Raw genomic sequence first — 18,741 nt, 5'->3', positions numbered from 1 at the left:
TTCAAGGAAAAAAAAAGCTTTATTTATTAAAGTTATATTAGTTCATTTAATATATTATCAGAGTTGCATTTACAAAAGGGTTTTAATCAGTGAATGCACTTCACCAAGTGAGCTGAAAGGCAGAAAACTGCCACAAGTTAATATCAGTACACACACAAAAATACTCCTCAATCAGAGGCTCGGATGAGCAGTGTGAGAGCACAGTCATTTCTCTGTAATCAGTCTTTCGTTGTGTCTTGATTGGAATATTTGGATTACTTCATTACTGTTCATTCACATTTCCATACGGACAGTGGTGGGCATCCTTCTCCAGTACAGATACAGCCTTCAGATTCACTTGAGCTGTGAACCTGAGTCAGAGGTTGGCTTTTAGCTTATTACTTTCAATGATTCTATCCGAGTGCAGCTGATGGATCTCTTCCTGACTGAATCCATAGTCTTTAAGCACCTCTACAGTGTGCTCTCCCACAGAAGGGTCCCTTTTGGCAGAAGGAACAGCAGGGGTTCTGGAAAGCTGGGGTGCAGGACGGGGGCTTGCATGCTGCTCCTCGTCAGTGATGAAGGAGCCCCGTTCTCTGTTGTGCTGGTGGTGGAGGGCCTCCTCAAGAGTCAGCACTGGGGTCACACATGCATCTGTCCCGTCAAAGATCTGGCACCACTCTGCCTTAGTCTTCCTTGCAAACACATCTGCAAATTTCTTCTTCACTTCTGGCCAATCTTCTATGCTCATCTGGCTGGGGAGTTCCTCAGACTCAAGTCCAAGTCCTGAGGGGAAATGCAATGCCTTAAGTTATTATTCTGTTCAGGGAGTGACTATAATCAATGAGGAGCCCACTATGACAATGGTATCAGAGCTTCTATATCAAATGGGTGACAAGAATAACATGAATCCGTTTGAAATTCGAGTCAACAGTGGCTTTGACACACCACAAAGCCAGCTTGTCATTGTCAAGACCTTTGTACTAACATTTCAGGAAATGGGGTCTCTTTTCCGTGACCTAGTTTCTAGAAGTTGATTTGTTTCCTAAGAAGGCGTTCAAAAGAAATTTCCTCAGGATGTCATTATCTGTCTAGTCAATTTAACAAAACCCCACACTTTGTTTAACATTCCCAAACACTTTAAAATAACATTTTAAATGTGACACATGACTATCACCATTGCCAAGAATGAAGCCTCAGTATAGATGACAGCACACAGGACTATAGTCCTAAAAAATAAATTCTTCTCTCTTGGGGTAATTGGCAAATTATTCCAGAGTCCCCCAAAATGCCTCAGCAAATTAAGAGCTCAAAGGTCTTTTGAAGTAGCCAATGTCTAGGCAAAGACTTTTTGGGCCTCACACTGGGGTGAAAGTTTGTCAAATAACTATTATTTCTCATTGTCAGTGAGTACACAGAGTGAGGAGCCCAGAGTGGGCTGAGGAAATCGTTATAAATAAACCTGAGGGGAACTCACCTATCTAAACTAAGGAACAGAATGTCACATTAATAAAGAAATATAGACAATGTAAGACGCTATCAAATTTACAAACGCATTAAGTGAGTCATAAAAAGACAGGAGAGAAAGGTCAGAAGAAAATTGCTGAGGAAATATCTAAAAAGTCCCAAAACTTGATGACAAACCTTAATCCACACATGTAAGAAACCACTCATGACAGAAGGAATTCCAATCACAGAGCATCACCAAGGTCACAGCTGTAAGTGGAGGAAGGTAAGCAGCCCATGCAGGCGGCCTGGGACACGCAGTACTGCTAGGACGGTACCCCCAGATCAGGCGTGCACTCCAAAGAACGTCCAAAGAACGCATATCACAATCTCAGCTGTGAGCTAAAGAGACGGCTCAGTGGATAAAGTGTTGTCACTGAAGCAGGAAGGCCAGATTTCACATCCACAGAACCCACAGAAAGCCAGGGGTGCAGTATGTGTCTGTAACCCCAGAGCTCTTACAGTAAGATGGGAGACAGACAGAGAATCCCTAAGAGCTCTTGGGCCAGCCAATCTGGAATATACATTAGCAAAGAGCTAGAGAGACCTTGTGTCAACCAAGGGGGAAAGCAAGAACTGGCCCCCAAAGTTGTCCTCTGAACTCCTCACAAGTGCTATGGTATGCCAATGCCCATGCGTGCGCGCGCGCACACACACACACACACACACACACACACACACACAATGTACACACAAGCATACAACCACAATAAAATAATCAGATACCTTCTTTGTTGAAATTGATAAACTGATCCTAAAATTTACACAGAAATTCAAGGAAATTATAACAGCCAAGACAATGCTGAAGAAGAACACGCACACATCTCAATTTCAAACGTATTACAATATGCAAGGCACAGTGACATAAGGACAGACAACATAACAGAGCTGCAAGTCTAAAAGTAGGGCTGGTGCTACAGCCGAGTGGTGGGGTCCTCCCTTCATGTAGGAGACCTGCAAGCAATCCCTCACACTGGCAAGAGAGAAAAAGAAAAGTCCTAAGATAAACCTGTCCTTGTATGGTCACCTGAAGTCAAGAAGGATGCAAATAATATTCTATGTAGGAAGAAATGTTTTTTTAATTAATGATACTGAGCAAACTACGCAAAAAAAAAAAAAAGAGTTAAATCCTAACTCACCCTGTACTTAGATATTAATTCAAAATTCACCAAAGGTGAAATGTGAAAACTGTCACCAACATAGCCTTCAGAAGAAATAGTTGGGCTGACACTAAATAACTGGGAGGCACTTGTACTAATTTCTGGGCAAAGGAAAGGGGAAATGTACTAAGATAACTTTCAAATAAGTTTCCAGAACTCCAAAGAAGCTACATTTAACAGTTTAGGCTACAAAATATTCTCAAGAAAAATAACTTCACTTTGAAATGTGAATGTTGATAAGAAACAACAAACTAAAACTTATGTAACTATATAAATACGTTTTCTGTAGATAACATATACCCATGGCTGTTATCAATATGGTGTATCCTATCCCTGCTGGTCCCAGAGATCTGTGGCCAACACACTCTGCACCAACCACTTGCGGTTGTCTACCAGCGTTAAGTCCAGAAGTCTGAAGTAAGTCTCTAAACATAATTTCAGGTTGGGCAGGGATGCATCATACTGGATCTATGCAAATGATCCTGTCCTACAGTTTAATCAACTATATGTGAGTTAGCAAAGTTAACATACGCGATTATAAAATGCTTTGGGATGTTTGTAGAAACAACCATGACAAAAGTATATACAATGTACAATGCATTTGAAAAGCTACCAAACACTGAAACTTTAACGTAGGAAGGTAACTATACTGTATCACCTTTTTTTTTTACACAATTGAAGAAATCACCAAATAGGTATTAATCCTACTTCTAAAGCACCTGCATCCTTAAAGTGTTCTGTTCTTCAAAGGTGTTAGGAAGGACATTTAAGTTCTTGCCTGTGGAAAACTCAGCCTGTGGGACTGTGGGGTGATGAAAGTCAACACTGAGACCCACAGCTGAACGATGTGCACACAGTGCTCCCACTGTCTCAGAGCACTCTCCCCTAAATGGGGTATCTTTATCAAATTCCTCCCTCAAGGCTCGAGGATCTAAGCTGAACATCTATGCAGACTGTGAAAGCCAGAGGTGATGGATGATGCCAGGGAAACAGCATCTTCCAGACACAAAGGAACAGGTGGACCCATAGAGACTGTAACAGCATGCACAGCCAGGATTCCAGCGCTGGGAGTGGGAAGTAAATACAAACCACACCTTTAACCAAGAAGGTATTTGTAACCAATACCTGCTGAGAAAGGAAAAATCAGTTTTGTCCAGTGAGGTGACAGTGAGAATATCACGTACACCCCAAGGCAGATCCCATGCCCAGGAAGGTAGCTGTCTAACACAGCATGAACTGTGTGTGTGTGTGTGTGTGTGTGTGTGTGTGTGTGTGTGTGTGTGTGTGTGTGTGTGTGCGCGCGCGCACGTGCGTGCATGAATTTATGGTTTGGCATTGTTTTGGGCTAGGTCTCTTATTTGGGTTTTGTTTAGTTTGATTTGGTTTTGAGACAGAAAGAACATAAAGTTGGTTGGGAGGGGAGGTGGGGGGAGAACTGGGATGTCTAGAGAGAGGAAACGAATATGATCAAAATATACTCTATAAAATTTTCAAATGGTAAATTTTAAGTAATAAAAAAGACCTACAAAACAAGATGGAGAGCAAATGAAAAAGACGCTTAGCATTACCCTCTAGCATCCACAACCATTACGTACGTAGCCAAGTCTAGCCTGGGACTTTTTATGCTGCCCCATGAAGACCTCTCTGTCTCCTTCCTGAGCTGCTGGGATTACAGGCCTGTGCTACCGTGGGCAGCTTTACTTCAGCGTGCATCTGAAACCACGGGATTAACTGTGGTGCCGACTTCAAACTGAAACACTTCACATAACAAGACAATCCTAGCCCAATTATGTCACAGGGAAAGATGAGATCCTAAAATTCTATGTACAGCAGTGTGCCATGAAGACAAGAAGACCAGATAGGTAAATCTCCAAGGTACCGAGGGGTCGAGACATTGTCCAACTGAATCTCACTGCACTCAGGTGACTTCACACCATTCCATACCACCATCAGAGATGCCCACGAGGGGACAAGAGCTAGCAGAACCGACACACCTCCTTTGGGAAAATTAAGGAAGGTCTGGGCACACAAAGCAGGGTAAACATCCATCCGTGTCGTGTACAACCAAAGCACCAGCTTTCCAACCAAACAGACCGCCAACGTTTTTGAAGCCTGAGTTATTTTTTAGAGTATTAAAATTGTCAATTTAAAAGACAGATGAAATGTCCCACAATATGCTGACAGCTATTGTTACATTCGCTGGAAAGATGGTGTATAAAAAAAAAAAAAAAAAGACACCGTGGTGTTCAAAAGGCCTCACAGTCAAGATCGAAGAGCTCGCAGCGACGCAGGACACAAGACTCGGAGAAGTTACTTACCTTTAAGCAGCAGTGTGTAGAACTGGGGTTCTATTGCACCTACAGCCATGAACTCCCCATCTGCGGTCTTGTAGGTTGTGTAGAAAGGTGCCCCGCCATCTAACAGGTTTTGCCCTCGAGGCTGTGCCCACAGACCCATGGCTTGAGTTTTCCACAGGAAAGTACTTAAGTATGCCGTTCCTTCCACCTTGGAAGAAGCAGGAAACACTGTGCTCAAGTAAGGAGAGAGGAGGCAGCATCGGGGGAGGGGAGGTTCGCCTTTTCATAACTGCTTTACAGTCCATGACAACTACATCTAGTCATACAGTTTCTCTGACATTTCTGCAAGTTGAGGTAGAGAAGGTTTATGGGAGAATGCCATGGGTACATTCTCCAATTCATGAAGTATTTTGGGACTTAAAGGAACGACATTTGTCTTCCTTTCAAATGCTGACAACATGTCAATGATATTTGAAGTCAGGTAAAGGTGCAAGGCTGATCCCTGAATTCCTCTCTCTACTTTTGTTTGTGAGTGAACACAGGGGTCAGAGGTCAATGTCAGGCGTCTTTCTCAATTGCTTTCTGATGGTCTCCTACTGAACCTGGAACTCACCAACCTAGCCTGGCTATCCAGGAAACTCCAGGGATCTCTTGTACCTGCCTCCCCCAGGGCTGGGATAGAGAAACTGTTTCTGCTGAGCTTCATTATAAATGAGGAACACGACATCACAGGAGGCCAGAGAAAGAGAGACCCAGGCCTAGCAACTGTCACCTCGTCTGGAGGCCTCGCAGTGACTACCCCAGCACACATCTCTCTTACTCTTTTACCCACATGCTGTGCAAGCGCTGGACAAGAGCAGCCTCAGGTTCCCAACTCTGTCACCATGTGGGCCAACAGCCTGCGCGTGACTCTCAGCAAGAGGTCAGGGGCACTACTCCCTACAGAGAGCAGACACATCGCAATGGGCATTTCCCGCAGTTACCTTGGCCCCACAGTTTTCAGGGGACAGCACTGTGAGAAAACAGGCTCTGTCTCATTTCTGGCCTGCCAGGACCACAGATTCTGTTACTAAACGGCAGGAAGCTACTGGCCTCTCAGAAAGACGCCTGCCTTGCCTCAGTCAGTGTCTGCAAGGGCCCACAGGGAGAGAGAGTGACATATGAGGTTTAGTGACCTTATTGACTTGAGTTCTTAGCCAAAAGTGACTGTTCCCTAATGTAAGCATGAACCCCTTAAGGAAAGGTCAGACCCGCCTTTAATACACTCGAGCTCACTGTTGCCTACCAATCAGGTGAGTCTAATTAGATACATCCTGATGAAAAGTGAAACCATTTTCTACTTCCATTTAACTATAAAGAACCAATTATGCGTAACAATCCATGATTCCTTACAACTCCCAAGGCCACATGTTTGTCCTTTGTTGGTCCCTTTTGGATGGCATACACGGTGCCCACAAGGGGGCAGTGAAGGGAAGGTGTTCAAAGGCCTTGCTTTGGATCAAATTGTGCTATGGTACTGTTAGAAAACTGTTCCTCTCTGGAGCCTACAGATTTCCAATAGCTAACGGAGAGAGCCGGTCTCCTTTAGGCTGTGTGGCTCACAGGAAGGCAGGCACAGGGGAGCCACTGAGCCTTGCACTTAGTGGGACAGTGTGAACTTTCTACTGCTGCTGCTTTCTCGCCCGAGGTGGTGCGGTCTAGGCCAGGATCCGGGGTTAAGTGGTAAACCCCACGCTACACCTCCCAAAACACACTACAGAGAGGGGCCAAAAGGGCAAGGAGAGCTGTGCCCCATGACAAGAAACAGGCACAGCACAAGGCTGAGCATCATCTGTGAGAAGCAAAGAGCCGGCCAAGGCTCAAGGCGAGCAGGTCTAGCTCGAGAAGAACTTTGTAAAGTGACCCAGTGGCCCACAGCAATTTACATTCTCAATGTTGGGGTGTCCACAGGCCTCTGACCCTCTGGCCATTAGAAGTGTCTTCTCTTGAGCTTTTGTTACCTTGGTTTCCATGGTGACACGACACTCCCTTCTTGTTCCAGGCTTACTGCTCTCCCCCTTCCTTCTACTCAGCCCTACACATTAGCATTCTGTCACCTGGCTCCCGGTTTATTCCCAGATGACTGCAAAAGCTGTTACTGGTCCCAGCTTTAATACTCTCCCTGGATACTGAAAAGCTACTTCAAATCTGAAATGAAGACTGAATTCCTTTTGCTCTGGGAAGAGAGACTCTCAATCACAAACCCTCACAGGGCCAATTCGGGGCACTGCTCACACAGTACACAATGATGGACTAATTAAATTCCCTAACAATTCTGACAGGTTACCTTGGCATATTATTCATTTTACTAATTTGACACGGTTGTAAAGTAACCGCCACCCCCTGCTCCCGCCCCCAGATGACAGAGCTGGCAAACTGCAGAGGAAGGAGGAAAGAAGCGAGCTGTCAATCTCCCGCTGCTGCTTCCTGCTGTCCCTTCCCTCATCAGTCTGCCCCTGGGAACCAGGGACACCACCCCTTAGCTCACAAGCTAGAAATCTGTCTCTGCCTCAGTTCCTCCTTCTTTCCCCATTGCCAGGGCATCAGCAACCCTCTGTACCAAATTTGCACCTAGCATTCCTTTAATCAATCTTACACTCATATTAACTGCTTTAACACGTACCCTCATTTGCTAAGCAAACACTAGTTAACTGGTCTCTCTGCTGCTAGTCTCGCCGCCCTCAAATCCATTTTCCACTCGACCTCCAAAGATCTCTCAGCAAGCCTTCATGTGGCAGCCTTGGATCAAACTCTTACCAGGGAGCTGTGAGACCTCAGGGGACTGTCCCTGCTTCATGACAATGTACAGGTCTCTCCATTTATATGCACTTTCCCTTCCAATACCTACAATTCGGATTAACCACAGTCTGAAAATATTAACTAGAAAAGTCCGTAGGTAAACTTTATCAGTGCATATTTTAGACTGTTCTATTTTTAGTATTGTTGCTAATCTCTTACTGTGTCTAATTTATAAATTTTGTACGTAGCTACATCTAGGTAAGATACAGTAACATAACGTTTAGAATTATCTGCAGTTTCATGCATCCAGTGGGAGCCGTGAATCCTACCTGTGCCAAAGGGTGGGGAGACAGTACATTCACCTAGGCTGGAGGGAGAGATCACATGCAGGAAGGATTCAGCTGGAGGAAATGAGTGTTCACACAGAGAAACACATGAAACTGAGGCATCTCTGAAGAAAGGCAGCAGGAGATCTGAACAAGAAGTCCCACCTTCCTTAGTGTCTTTGAGAACCTGTTCTACTGGCTGAAAACCACCACCGATGCTCAGTTTTGAAGGATCATTACTTGGCAGCTCTAGGTCAATCACAAAAGGCAACTTGGAGACAAATATTGAGCATCACCCAGGAATCAGGTGATTTCTCTAGCGCATGCTGAGAGCGATGGCTTGGCAGATGAGGATGCCGCCATTCCTGACAACCGGAGTCCCCAGAAGCCACAAGATAAAGAAGGGTAATGACCCTCAAACCTGTCCTGACCTCCAGATACGTTCTTACACATGTGAACTACATAAATAAAGTTTAAAGTGCCCCATAGGTGGCTCGATGTGGCCTTCTGGTGCACACAAAAGGGTGAGGCTGATTTAAAGGAACTATCTTTTGCCAGACATGTTGGCACATATCTTAAATCCCTATATTCAGGAAACAGAGGGAGGTGGATCTCCATGAGTTCCAGGACAGTCAGGGCTACACAGAAAGACCTCACCTCTCTTACTCAGAAAGATTTGTGGCAACCACACGTGATACTGAGACACAATGGCAAGCCTATCATCCCCGCCCCCAACTGATACTCACCATGTTCGCATCAATGACCTGCCCTAGGCCAGACCGCGTGCGTTCGAAGAGAGCCAGCAAAATGCCCAATGTGCACATGAGGCCACCGCCACCAAAGTCGGCCAGGAGGTTCAGGGGAGGGTATGGGTTCTCACCGCTCCTGCCAATCTTTGACAGGACACCTGCACCAAGGACAGCAAATTGAACACCCCTTTTAAGTGAGCTCTAGAATGCCTCAGAGGACAGCCATTTTTATAGTCATTGTCCTAAGTGGAAACAGGGCACAATGCTCTTCAAACTATGAACCCGCTGTGTCCACTCACAAAAGGCCTTTCACACCTGCAGTCCCAGCACTCAGCCGATTTAGATTTCCAGACCAGTCTGGGAGATACAGTGAATCCTCCCCACATTAAGGCCAAAAAGGAACATCCCCCAAAACATTTTCAATATTTTATCAAAGTCTTCACTTATTACTAAGTTTTAAAGAAGACGTAATTACTATCCATTTGTTTCCTGGCTTTAAAGCCATATAATGCACTTGACTTTATTAAAAAGAGATATGAGAATATGATCATACGCAAGAAGGAAGTGGAATTAAGTTTTAAAGATATATAGAAAGCCCGCTTTATAGTTCGGCAAGTTGGGAAGGTTTATTCTCGACCTTTCAGTGTCTTCTTAAAGAGGGCAGGACGTTTGCTTTCATCAGTAACATACAGTTCTTAGATGTAACACAGCCAGGCCATTCAAAAGCCCGTACTCAGGGACAGATTCTAACAGAGTGGTAGCAAAACCTGAAACCGTGGGCTTTTAGCTGTATTCACAGATGTCTGAAACGGCGGCTCAAAATGACTCCTGGTGAAGGAACATCAGAATCAAACTAAACCACCTTTCCCACTAAGTGGAGCGACCAGCCATCATATAACCTACCTTGTCTCTCACCTCTAGTAGGGGCTTCCTTAGGACTAAGTTCCCAACTGCAGAAAATCAGTGTTACTAGTGACTCAAATGAGTCGGGGCGGGGATAGAGCTTAAGTACGGCAGTCCCGGGAACTCAAATCAACCCGTTTTCTACAACCATGTTCTCTCTGCCAGTTCCCATATGCATTGACATCTTGGCATTTTTAAAAATTCATGTTAATGAAGGCTGGGCTGGAAAGATGTCTCAGTGGCTCAGAGTATGTACGGTTCTTGCAGAGGACCCAAGCTCAGTTCCCAGCACCCACATAGAAGGTTTGCGACCCGTTGTGGCTCCAGCTCCAGGTGATCCAGAACACTCTTACTGGTCTCTAGAGGCATACGCACTCACATGCATATAACCACACACATACACATAATGAGAAATAATAAACATTTTAAAGCCCTTGTTAATCAGTGTAACTGCACTTCTGACTTTGGAGCCAATCCAAACGGTTTTAGAAAAACCTTTCCAACATACCTGACAAAGCCACATAGTTGATGTCATGGCCAGCTACTTTGGAGAAAATTCCCGACTGGCCAAATCCACTCAGCCTGGCATAGATGAGCTTTGGATTGTCCTGCTGTAGAGTCTCTGGCCCAAGCTGGAGTTTCTCCATGACACCTTTAGAGGAAAGCAGTCAATGGTTTTGTGGGCTTTTGTTGTTGTTTTTGTTTGGTCCTGGGACAAGGGACTGAGGTGCATATTTTACAGATCAAAGCAGACTTGGCTCCAGGTCCTCCCAGCATCCCTCAGTCCCTACCTGGCATACCCTGTCCTCAACTCTTAACTTTCCAGCCCTGCCCTGGGCTGCCCTTCCCCAAGAGGTTCTCCCCTATATAATTCAGACATTTTGCACTCCCTCCTCTTCCTCTTCCTCCTCACTCCTTCTGTTCCACTTCTCAACCTTCTGTTCTTTTCTTCTCCTCCTCCTCCTCTCTCTGCCCTTTCTCTCTTTTCCTCTCCCTCTCCTATCGCCCCTTTCCCCTGGCAACTTCCCTGGTTCTTGGGACCAGTGAACTCCCCTGCCAGAGAGCAGTTTCCCAATAACCCGGCCTTTAATATAATCTAGTGTGGCTTGAACTGGTTCATTTCACCAGTAGAGAAATTACCTGTCAGTTTTGTTTTTACAGAGAGCATGAATCACAGACAGGAATAATTCCTACTCCAGGGCAAACTAAAGGACAGACACTTCCAAGTAATACTAACATTGTTAGTTGTGATTTTGGTGAAAGTTGTCAGAATTAAGAGTCACTTGGAGAAACTACTTAACCACAGTGACCCATGCTCATTTTCAAATGGAGCATTTTAACATTGCGATTTAATCCTAAACTCACTGTGCTCAGGTATGCTTGTGAGAACTAAGAGAGTTAAATATAAATGTGCCTGGTGACCCTCTCCTGTCCCATTTCATTGTCAAACTTATTGGCTTACAATATTAGTAAGGAGCAGGTCGGGGTGAATGCTCTGAGTTAATACAGGAGGAAATGCCTTCAGACTTGGTTCAGGGTTTGTGACAGTTGGAAGTGCATGTCACCAAGCATGCAAATGCTCAAAAAACGGATTCTGTTAACGACTTGGTCGTTTGTCTACAGAGCATTAAAACAATGTTTTCGTACGGCCCAAAGTAAATGAAGTGATCTTGAAGATGGAGCTTGGGAATACCAGCCATTTAGGGGAAGGGTTAGCCATGGTCTGTCATTGGCTTTAGTGCAGAGGCACATTGCATATCAAAGGGTCAGTGGCTACATTCAATTGAAGTTTTTCAATCTGTCTCTTGCACTAGATTCTCATACGGTTCAATATTCCCCAAATAATTAATAAAGGCAAATCTGAAAGAGTGCTTGGGGGTGGGGTGGGGTGGGGTGGGGGGAGCAAATTAAAAGTCTTAAGAAGGAGTCAGAGAGGGGGTTGGGGATTTAGCTCAGTGGTAGAGTGCTTGCCTAGCAAGCGCAAGGCCCTGGGTTCGGTCCCCAGCTCCGAAAAAAAAAAAAAAAAAAAGGAGTCAGAGAAGCTTGGAGTAACCCGGCAGGAGAGAATGTCATCTTTCAGTGCGGCAGGGCTCACCGCAACGGAAGGGCTCCAGCAACACGTCCGCGCGTGCGCACATGCGCCGCAACACCGCGGCTCCCGGAGACCGCTTCAGGTCCAGCGCCAGCGAGCGCTTGCCTCGGGCCAGGTGACTGGGGTGGTTCACGGAGCCCAGTCTGTCCACGAGCACCACCTCGGCGCCGAAGTCCGCCAGGATCATCCCGCAGAACGGCCCTGGGGCCAGGCCTGCCAGCTCCAGAACCCTGACGCCACGCAGCGCCATGGCCAACCCTACGGTGACATCTGAGCGGCCCGGCGCGGGACCGCAGTTTATTGTACACACCCCGCCGCCCGCCCTCTGCCCGCCCTCTGTCCATCCTCCACCCACTCTCCTCCCCACACCGCCGCCCCCTTCATGCGCCTGCGCACCACCTCCCCGGAGGCTGCGCACTTGCTCACTTCCTGCCCACCCTAGGTTTAGCTGCTGACCTTTGGTCTCCGGTTTAGGTCGTGAATTGCATCCTGGACCTTGACAACCCCGTGTTGTGCGGGTCCTCTTCTGACACTCTCACTGCGCGGCCTGAATCCTTACTCTCACCCCGCACTACGTGACTAAAGGTACCCAAGCACCTCACTACTTAGACCAAAGTAAGGAGGCAAGGACGTTTGCTGAGCTGTGGTAGTCCACTGGGTGTCTCCCTCGCAGCCCTGAAAACTAGTTTCCACCCTGCAACACTTTGAAACCTGTCCTAGATCCCCTTCGTTTTAAGAGAAAGGGCCAAGGGTGTGTAGATCAGTTGCTAAGTTCGTGCATGGAGGCCAGCAGCACTTAAAACACCGGTGGTATGCACGCGTATAATCCCAGCATTTAGAAGAGTCTGAAATATCAGAATATTAATCTTGGGTTAAATGAGAGAACTTTAGAAACTAATTTGGTTTGTCAGCTGTCAGTTTTATGGACAATTACAATTTTTGAGTTAGAAACCTTTTTCAGCCTTTAAAGTACAACAAAATAATCACAAATACCCATCCACATTTACAGGTCTTTTTTTCTTTAACTTCTCAGTAATGGGTGGAGCTTGTGTATAGGTGGCCAGACGCAGTTTTTAAAAGCTCTAGGAAACTGAACAGAGGTAGGTGTGAATGCTAGGAATCTCCCGCACCAACTATTAACAAGTGGGGCAGATAATAAAAGCAAAGGCGGAATGCTACATAGTTGTAGCCAAAACACTTTTAACCAGCTACTGAGTTTTAAGACACTTCAGGGTCAAGCGGTCTGTGTGCTCTCTCTGAATGAGGTGCCTCCTGCTAGAGGTAGACAACTTCCACGTGGTCCCTAATGCTCTCTGAGTGTCCGATGCTTCTCAAGTGGCTACCCTTGCTCAAGCCTCATTCTATCCAATTCTTAGGAAAAAGAAAATGGCACGGAATGGTACGGCTGACTTCCACATAGAGACATTAACATTTTATCAGTTGCTTCCTTTCTATTTTTCTGAAACAAAACAAAACAAAACAATGGGACAGATGTGATTTGAGCTTACATACAGGATCATAGTCACAGGACTCACAGGTCCTAGCCAGCATCATGCTTTACAAACCGTCTCAGAGCACCGAGTTACCCAGAGGCCCAGACAAAGCAGACACTGGTAGGAGGTCTCAACACTTCGGATCTTTCCTCTGGCACAAACTGTCTTCTAAAAGCTAATCAGGAAACAATAATATAAACCCTACATAGGCAGTTGTGTTCAGATATTTTTTAAACAAAGGATATCCAAAATGCATTATTTGTAAAAAAAAAAAAAAAAAAACAAAAAAAAACAACAACAACAAAAAACCAACAAAAAAAAAAATAACAAACCTGGAACTTTTGGTACATGGCACACACTGCTATCCCAGACCTTGGGAAGTGGAAGAAGAACTATCAGGAATTCAAAGTCAAAGTCATCCTTGCCTATACAACAATTTCAAAGCAAGCCTGTGCTACATAAGACCCTGTTTCAACCAACAACAACAAAAAAATATAAAGAATCAAACAAAACCTCCTAAAGCAAAACTATTAAATATGCTTTGAATTTTTAAATTAAATTTAATGTCTATGCCTGGTGCCTGCAGAGGCCAGAAGAGGATGTTGTATCTGAGGGCACAACAGTTCCCTGAGGGAACTGGAGTTATGTAAGGTGTATGGTGCATGTGAACCCTGGGAATCAAATTCAGTCTTCTAGAAAGCAGCCAGTGTCCTCAACTGCAGAACCATTTCTCCAGTCCCAAAATTACATCCACAAGTGGTTCTAGACAGCAAATGAGTTGGGTCAAGATAGCAAACTATGTAGGGGACAAGTCAAATGGTGTGTGTTGTTACTATGCTTAACAAATGAAAGTTATAAATCGGTTTAGGTCAGTCATAAGAGTGTTCATGCTTGAGGTGCTGGGTTTGACTCCACCCCCCACTCCCAAACCACAAAGCAATAATAAAGCCATGAATATCCACAGGAAAGGACCTGGTCCTTTGCCATCTGTGGCTGTTGAAAGCTCACACTTGCTTTTACTTTACTATCCTTTGTTGAGAACTCAGAGAAGGCAGAGGTTTTAATGGTTAAGCAACACCATATCTTCCAGTAGGGAGATGTTTAGCAACTCTAGCCATGTCCTTTGGGACTTTGGTTCTCATTGGAATATACATTTTCACTGGAATATGCATTCACTTTGGCTTGAATTTGAGGGGGATTTCTTTGCATGTATGTGTTTGTGTGTGTGTGTGTGTGTGTGTGTGTGTGTGTGTGTGTGTGTGTGTCTGCATGTGCGTGTGTGCATGGGTGCGTGTGTCAGTGGGAATTGGACCTAGAGCCTGTGTGTTAAGCAAGCACTTTACCACCTGGAATATATCTCAAGCCCTGTTTGTACTTTGTAGTTTGACTCAGGATCTTATCGAGTTGCTTAGGCAGTGTGGAACTTGTGATCCTTCTGCCTCAGCCTCACAAGTAGCTGGAATTGCAGACTTACATGATCAGGAATGGTGTTTTTGCTTATTTGTTTAATTTGACCTCAAGGGGTTTTTTGCTATTTCAAATGACCCAAATAGCATCTGACAATGCTCTTAACACATTAGATCAAACCCAGAAGAATGTATTTGTGTGTGTGTGTGTGTGTGTGTGTGTGTGTGTGTGTATGTGTTTATTTCTATATATGGTTATGAAGTTTTTCTTGCTGCTGTTTTACCTAAAGATAAATGAAAATCTTCCTCCAAGACACTAGATTAGTGGGTACTCTATTCCCTCCAAACGTGTATCTGTATAATGTTTCCTATAGGTACATGCACAAATGTAATGTTTCTTCCATTGCATTCACTCACTTATCAGGGGTTGTGACTTTAACCTATGCACCTTGAAGTAGAACAGCAAAACTGCTACCAACTTTTCCCATTGTATGGTTTTGGCTTCTTTGTCAAAAATCAAGTGTCTTGTAGGAAGTGTGGGTGTATTTCAGCGTCTTCTACTCTAGTCCATTGATCAACCTGTCTGTGCCTATACGAGTACTGTGCAGTTTTTATCACCATTGCCCTGTAGTACTGCTTGAAGTCAAGGATGATGAGACCCCCAGAAGTTCTTTTATTGTACAGGATTGTTTTAGCTATCCTGAATTATCTGTTTTTCCACATGAAGTTGAAAATTGTTCTTTCATGCTCTGTGTATTGTGCTGGGATTTTGATGGGAATTGCATTGAACCAAACTGTTTTAAGGTCAAAATAAAAAAAATATCATTCTTGATTGTGTCAGTCTGTAATCCCAACTACTTGTGAGACTAAGCTGACCACTTTTACTATGTTAACACTACCGATCCATGAGCATGACACACCTTTCCGTATTCTGACATCTTCTCTGTTTCTTCTTCAGAGACTTGAAGTTCTTGTCATACAGGTCTTTCATTTGCTTGGTTAAGTATAAAGACATATTACTTATGGCTGTTGGGAAGGTTGTGAAACTGCAAAGCCTCTGTAAGGCAAAGACCACTGCCAATAGACAAAACAGCAGTCTACAAGAGTGGAAAAGGATCTTCACCAATCCTACATCTGACAGAGGGCTAATATCCAAAATATATAAATACCTCAAGAAGTTAGACACCAACAAGATAAGTAACCCAATTAAAAAACGAGACACAGAACTAAACAGAATTCTCAACAATGAAATCTCTAGTGACCGAGAAGGACTTAAAGAACTGTTTGACATCTTTAGTTCTCAGGGAAATGCAAATCAAAACAACTCTGAGATTCTATCTTATACACATCAGAATGGCTAGGAAAAAACTCAGGGGACAGCACATACTGGCGAGGATGTGGAAGAAAAGGAACACTCTTCCACTGCTGAAGGGAGTGCAAACTTGTACAACCACTCTAGAAAGAAATGTGGAGTTTCTCAGAAAATTGGAAATAGTTCTACCTCAAGACCAAGCTATATCATTCCTGAGCATATCCCCAAAAGGTGTTTCACCATCCCACAAGGAATTTGCTCAACTATGCTGATAGCAACTTTATTCATAATAGCCAGAAAGTAGAAACAACACAAATGTCCCTCAACCAAAGAATGGATAAAGAAAATGTGGTTCATTTACACAATGGAATACTACTCAGCTCTTAAAAACAAGGACTTCATGAATTTCACAAGCAAATGGAGAGAACTAGAAAATATTCTGAGTGAGGTAACCTAGACCCAAAAAGACATGCTTGGCATGCACTCACTTATAAGTGGATATTAGCCATAAAGTATGAGATAACCACACTGCAATCAACAGACCCAAAGAAGCCAAATAACAGCAGGGCCAAGGGAAAATGCTTGAACCTTTCTCAAAAGGGGAAAAAAATAGATACGGGACAGAAGGAGAGACCTTGGTGGGAGAAGGGATAGAGGGGAAATGGGGCATGGGGATCAGGTATAGTGAAAGCACGGGAAATAGGTGGTGGGTGGCTACGAAGGGGAGGCACTCTAGATTGTGCCAGAGACCTGAGAAAGGGGGAGACCAAAAAAAGTCTATGAGGGAGACTCTGGCTGAGACTCCTAGCAGTGGGAGAGACAGAGCTGAAGCAGCCATTTCCTGCAGCCAGGCAGGACTCCCAGTAGAAGGATGAGAACAACCAACCCACAAAATCTTTGACCCAAATTGTGTCCTGCCTTCAAGATATACAGGGACAAAGATGGAGTAGAGGCAGAAGAAATAGGCAAACAATGACTGGCCCAAACTGAGACCCATCCTCTGGGCCAGAACCAATCCCTGACGCTGTTAATGATACTCTGTTATGCTTGCAGACAGGAACCTAAAGTAACTGTCCTCTGAGAGTCTCCACCCAGAAGCCGATGGAAACAGATGCAAAGACTCACAGCCAAACATTAGATGTCCCTGTGGGAGTATTGTGGAAGAATTGGGGGAAGGACTGAGGGACCCAAAGAGGATAGGGAATCCATAGAAAGACCATCAGAGTCAACTAACCTGATCTCTGAGGCACCAACCTAAGAGCAATCATGGGCTGGACCTAGGCCCCGTGTGTGTGTGTGTGTGTGTGTGTGTGTGTAGCAGATGTGCAGCTTGGTCCTCATGCCGGCCCCCAACTGGACCAGGGGCTGTCCCTGAATCTTTCGCCTTCCTGTGGACTCCATTCCCCTAACTGTCTGGCCTCAATGAGAAAGGAAGTGCCTAGTCCTGTAGTGACTTGATATGCCAGGGTGAGGAGATATCTGGGGGGCAAGGTTGGGGGTGGACTCACCCTTCTTAGAGGACAAAGGAAGGGAAAATGGGGGAAGGAGGGAGCTGTGTGAGGGGGGACTCGGATGGGGTGTGCTGATATTGGGATATAAAGTGAATAAATAATGAAAAGAAGATTGTGGGTGTATGATGAAGACCATCCATTCGGAGATACCCAGGTCTGAGAAGGGACCCTCTAGTCACTGTCGTCTTAAATGATTGAAGGTGGAGCGTAATTGCAAGTGGGTTCTTGTGCAGACAGTGACCTCGCTGTTTATGTGTCTTCTGTGTCTCTGAGTTGTATGGCTGCCAGGAAAATATTTCACTCTGCATTATCCACATGACAGTCAGTGTATGACCTTTGTAATTATTAAGAACATTTTTAAAAACATATAACCAACAAACGTGCGTTTATTTCCACATAGGCTTATGCAATTTTTCTTGCTACACTTTTATCTGCGACAGAATCTTCCTCCAGGTCACTTAATAGATAGGGGATAGGCTTCAGATATGATATCTCCTTGGTTATTATATAACACCAAATATCCTTTGCACTTCGGTGAGATGTTTGTGGTATATGCAGACTTAGGAAGGCTTTAAACACATTTGTGGATAAAAAGGATAAGGTCAAAGGTTGGACTAAACACGGGAGCCAACGAATAGGACTTTCTTCACTTTCATTACCTCTAGATGGAGGGTGATAAATTGAAGGAAATCTGTGGTTCAAAAGCCTATGCATACGTTTAAATTGCTGTGGAAGATAAACCAAGGACTCACTAAAGAGAATTGATTATATGCTATTTTTCAGATAAGAATTTCCCTGGTGAGTTTTATATATGATTTAACATCAGGGTAAATACATTGCAATTTCTTCAATGAAACAAACTTGGGTACTGGGAATGTAGCTCAGTGGAAGAGCTTATGCCTAGCATGTACAAGGCCTTAGGAGTTTGAGCCTCAGCACTGTGTGTGTGTGTGTGTGTGTGTGTGTGTGTGTGTGTGTGTGTGTGTGTGTGTCCTTGTATGTGTGTATGTGTGTCTGTCTGTGTGTTATGTGTGTATGTGTCTGTGTTTGTGTATATGTTACTATCTGTGTCAACTTATGGCACATTCTATAATGGTGTTTTGGTAGAAAATTTAATCCTTTTTCTTTGTAGATTCTGGGGTGGGGAAAGTTAGGCAAAAACCAACTAGCACCTTCTTTAACACTGTGGCATATTAAAGTTGATTTGTGAATGTTAGTCAAGTATGATC

At 44.5% G+C, this 18,741-nt stretch overlaps 1 protein-coding gene across 2 annotated transcripts; it reads right to left on the bottom strand.

The window, feature by feature from the left end:
* Amacr (alpha-methylacyl-CoA racemase) lies at window positions 1–12,091 on the bottom strand. Of its 2 annotated transcripts, NM_012816.2 has the most exons (5): window positions 11,794–12,047; window positions 10,207–10,350; window positions 8,793–8,953; window positions 4,964–5,150; window positions 1–765 (listed from the first exon to the last, which is right to left on the bottom strand). In NM_012816.2, the coding sequence occupies exons 1-5, from the start codon at window positions 12,038–12,040 to the stop codon at window positions 356–358; spliced, it is 1,149 nt and encodes a 382-aa protein (NP_036948.2). In that variant the 5' UTR covers window positions 12,041–12,047; the 3' UTR covers window positions 1–355. The 2 variants fall into 2 exon arrangements, with proteins under 2 accessions (NP_036948.2, XP_038957703.1); XM_039101775.2 differs by lacking the exon at window positions 4,964–5,150 and having other exon boundaries at window positions 11,794–12,091.
* Between the last annotated feature and the right edge of the window lie 6,650 nt (window positions 12,092–18,741).

The sequence above is a fragment of the Rattus norvegicus genome, chromosome 2 (assembly GCF_036323735.1).
Source record: "Rattus norvegicus strain BN/NHsdMcwi chromosome 2, GRCr8, whole genome shotgun sequence".
Taxonomy (NCBI): domain Eukaryota; kingdom Metazoa; phylum Chordata; class Mammalia; order Rodentia; family Muridae; genus Rattus; species Rattus norvegicus.
The sequence above is the reverse complement of the archived record's forward strand: the minus strand, read 5'-3'. Positions and strand labels throughout refer to the sequence as shown.

Coding starts and splice junctions, on each gene's coding strand:
- Amacr (NM_012816.2), bottom strand. CDS start 12,040: ATGGCGCTGCGTGGCGTCAGGGTTCTGGAGCTGGCAGGCCTGGCCCCA. Junction 8,954..10,206: donor CAACTATGTGGCTTTGTCAG/GTATGTTGGAAA, acceptor TCCTTGGTGCAG/GTGTCCTGTCAAAGATTGGC. Junction 766..4,963: donor CTACACACTGCTGCTTAAAG/GTAAGTAACTTC, acceptor ATTTCCCCTCAG/GACTTGGACTTGAGTCTGAG.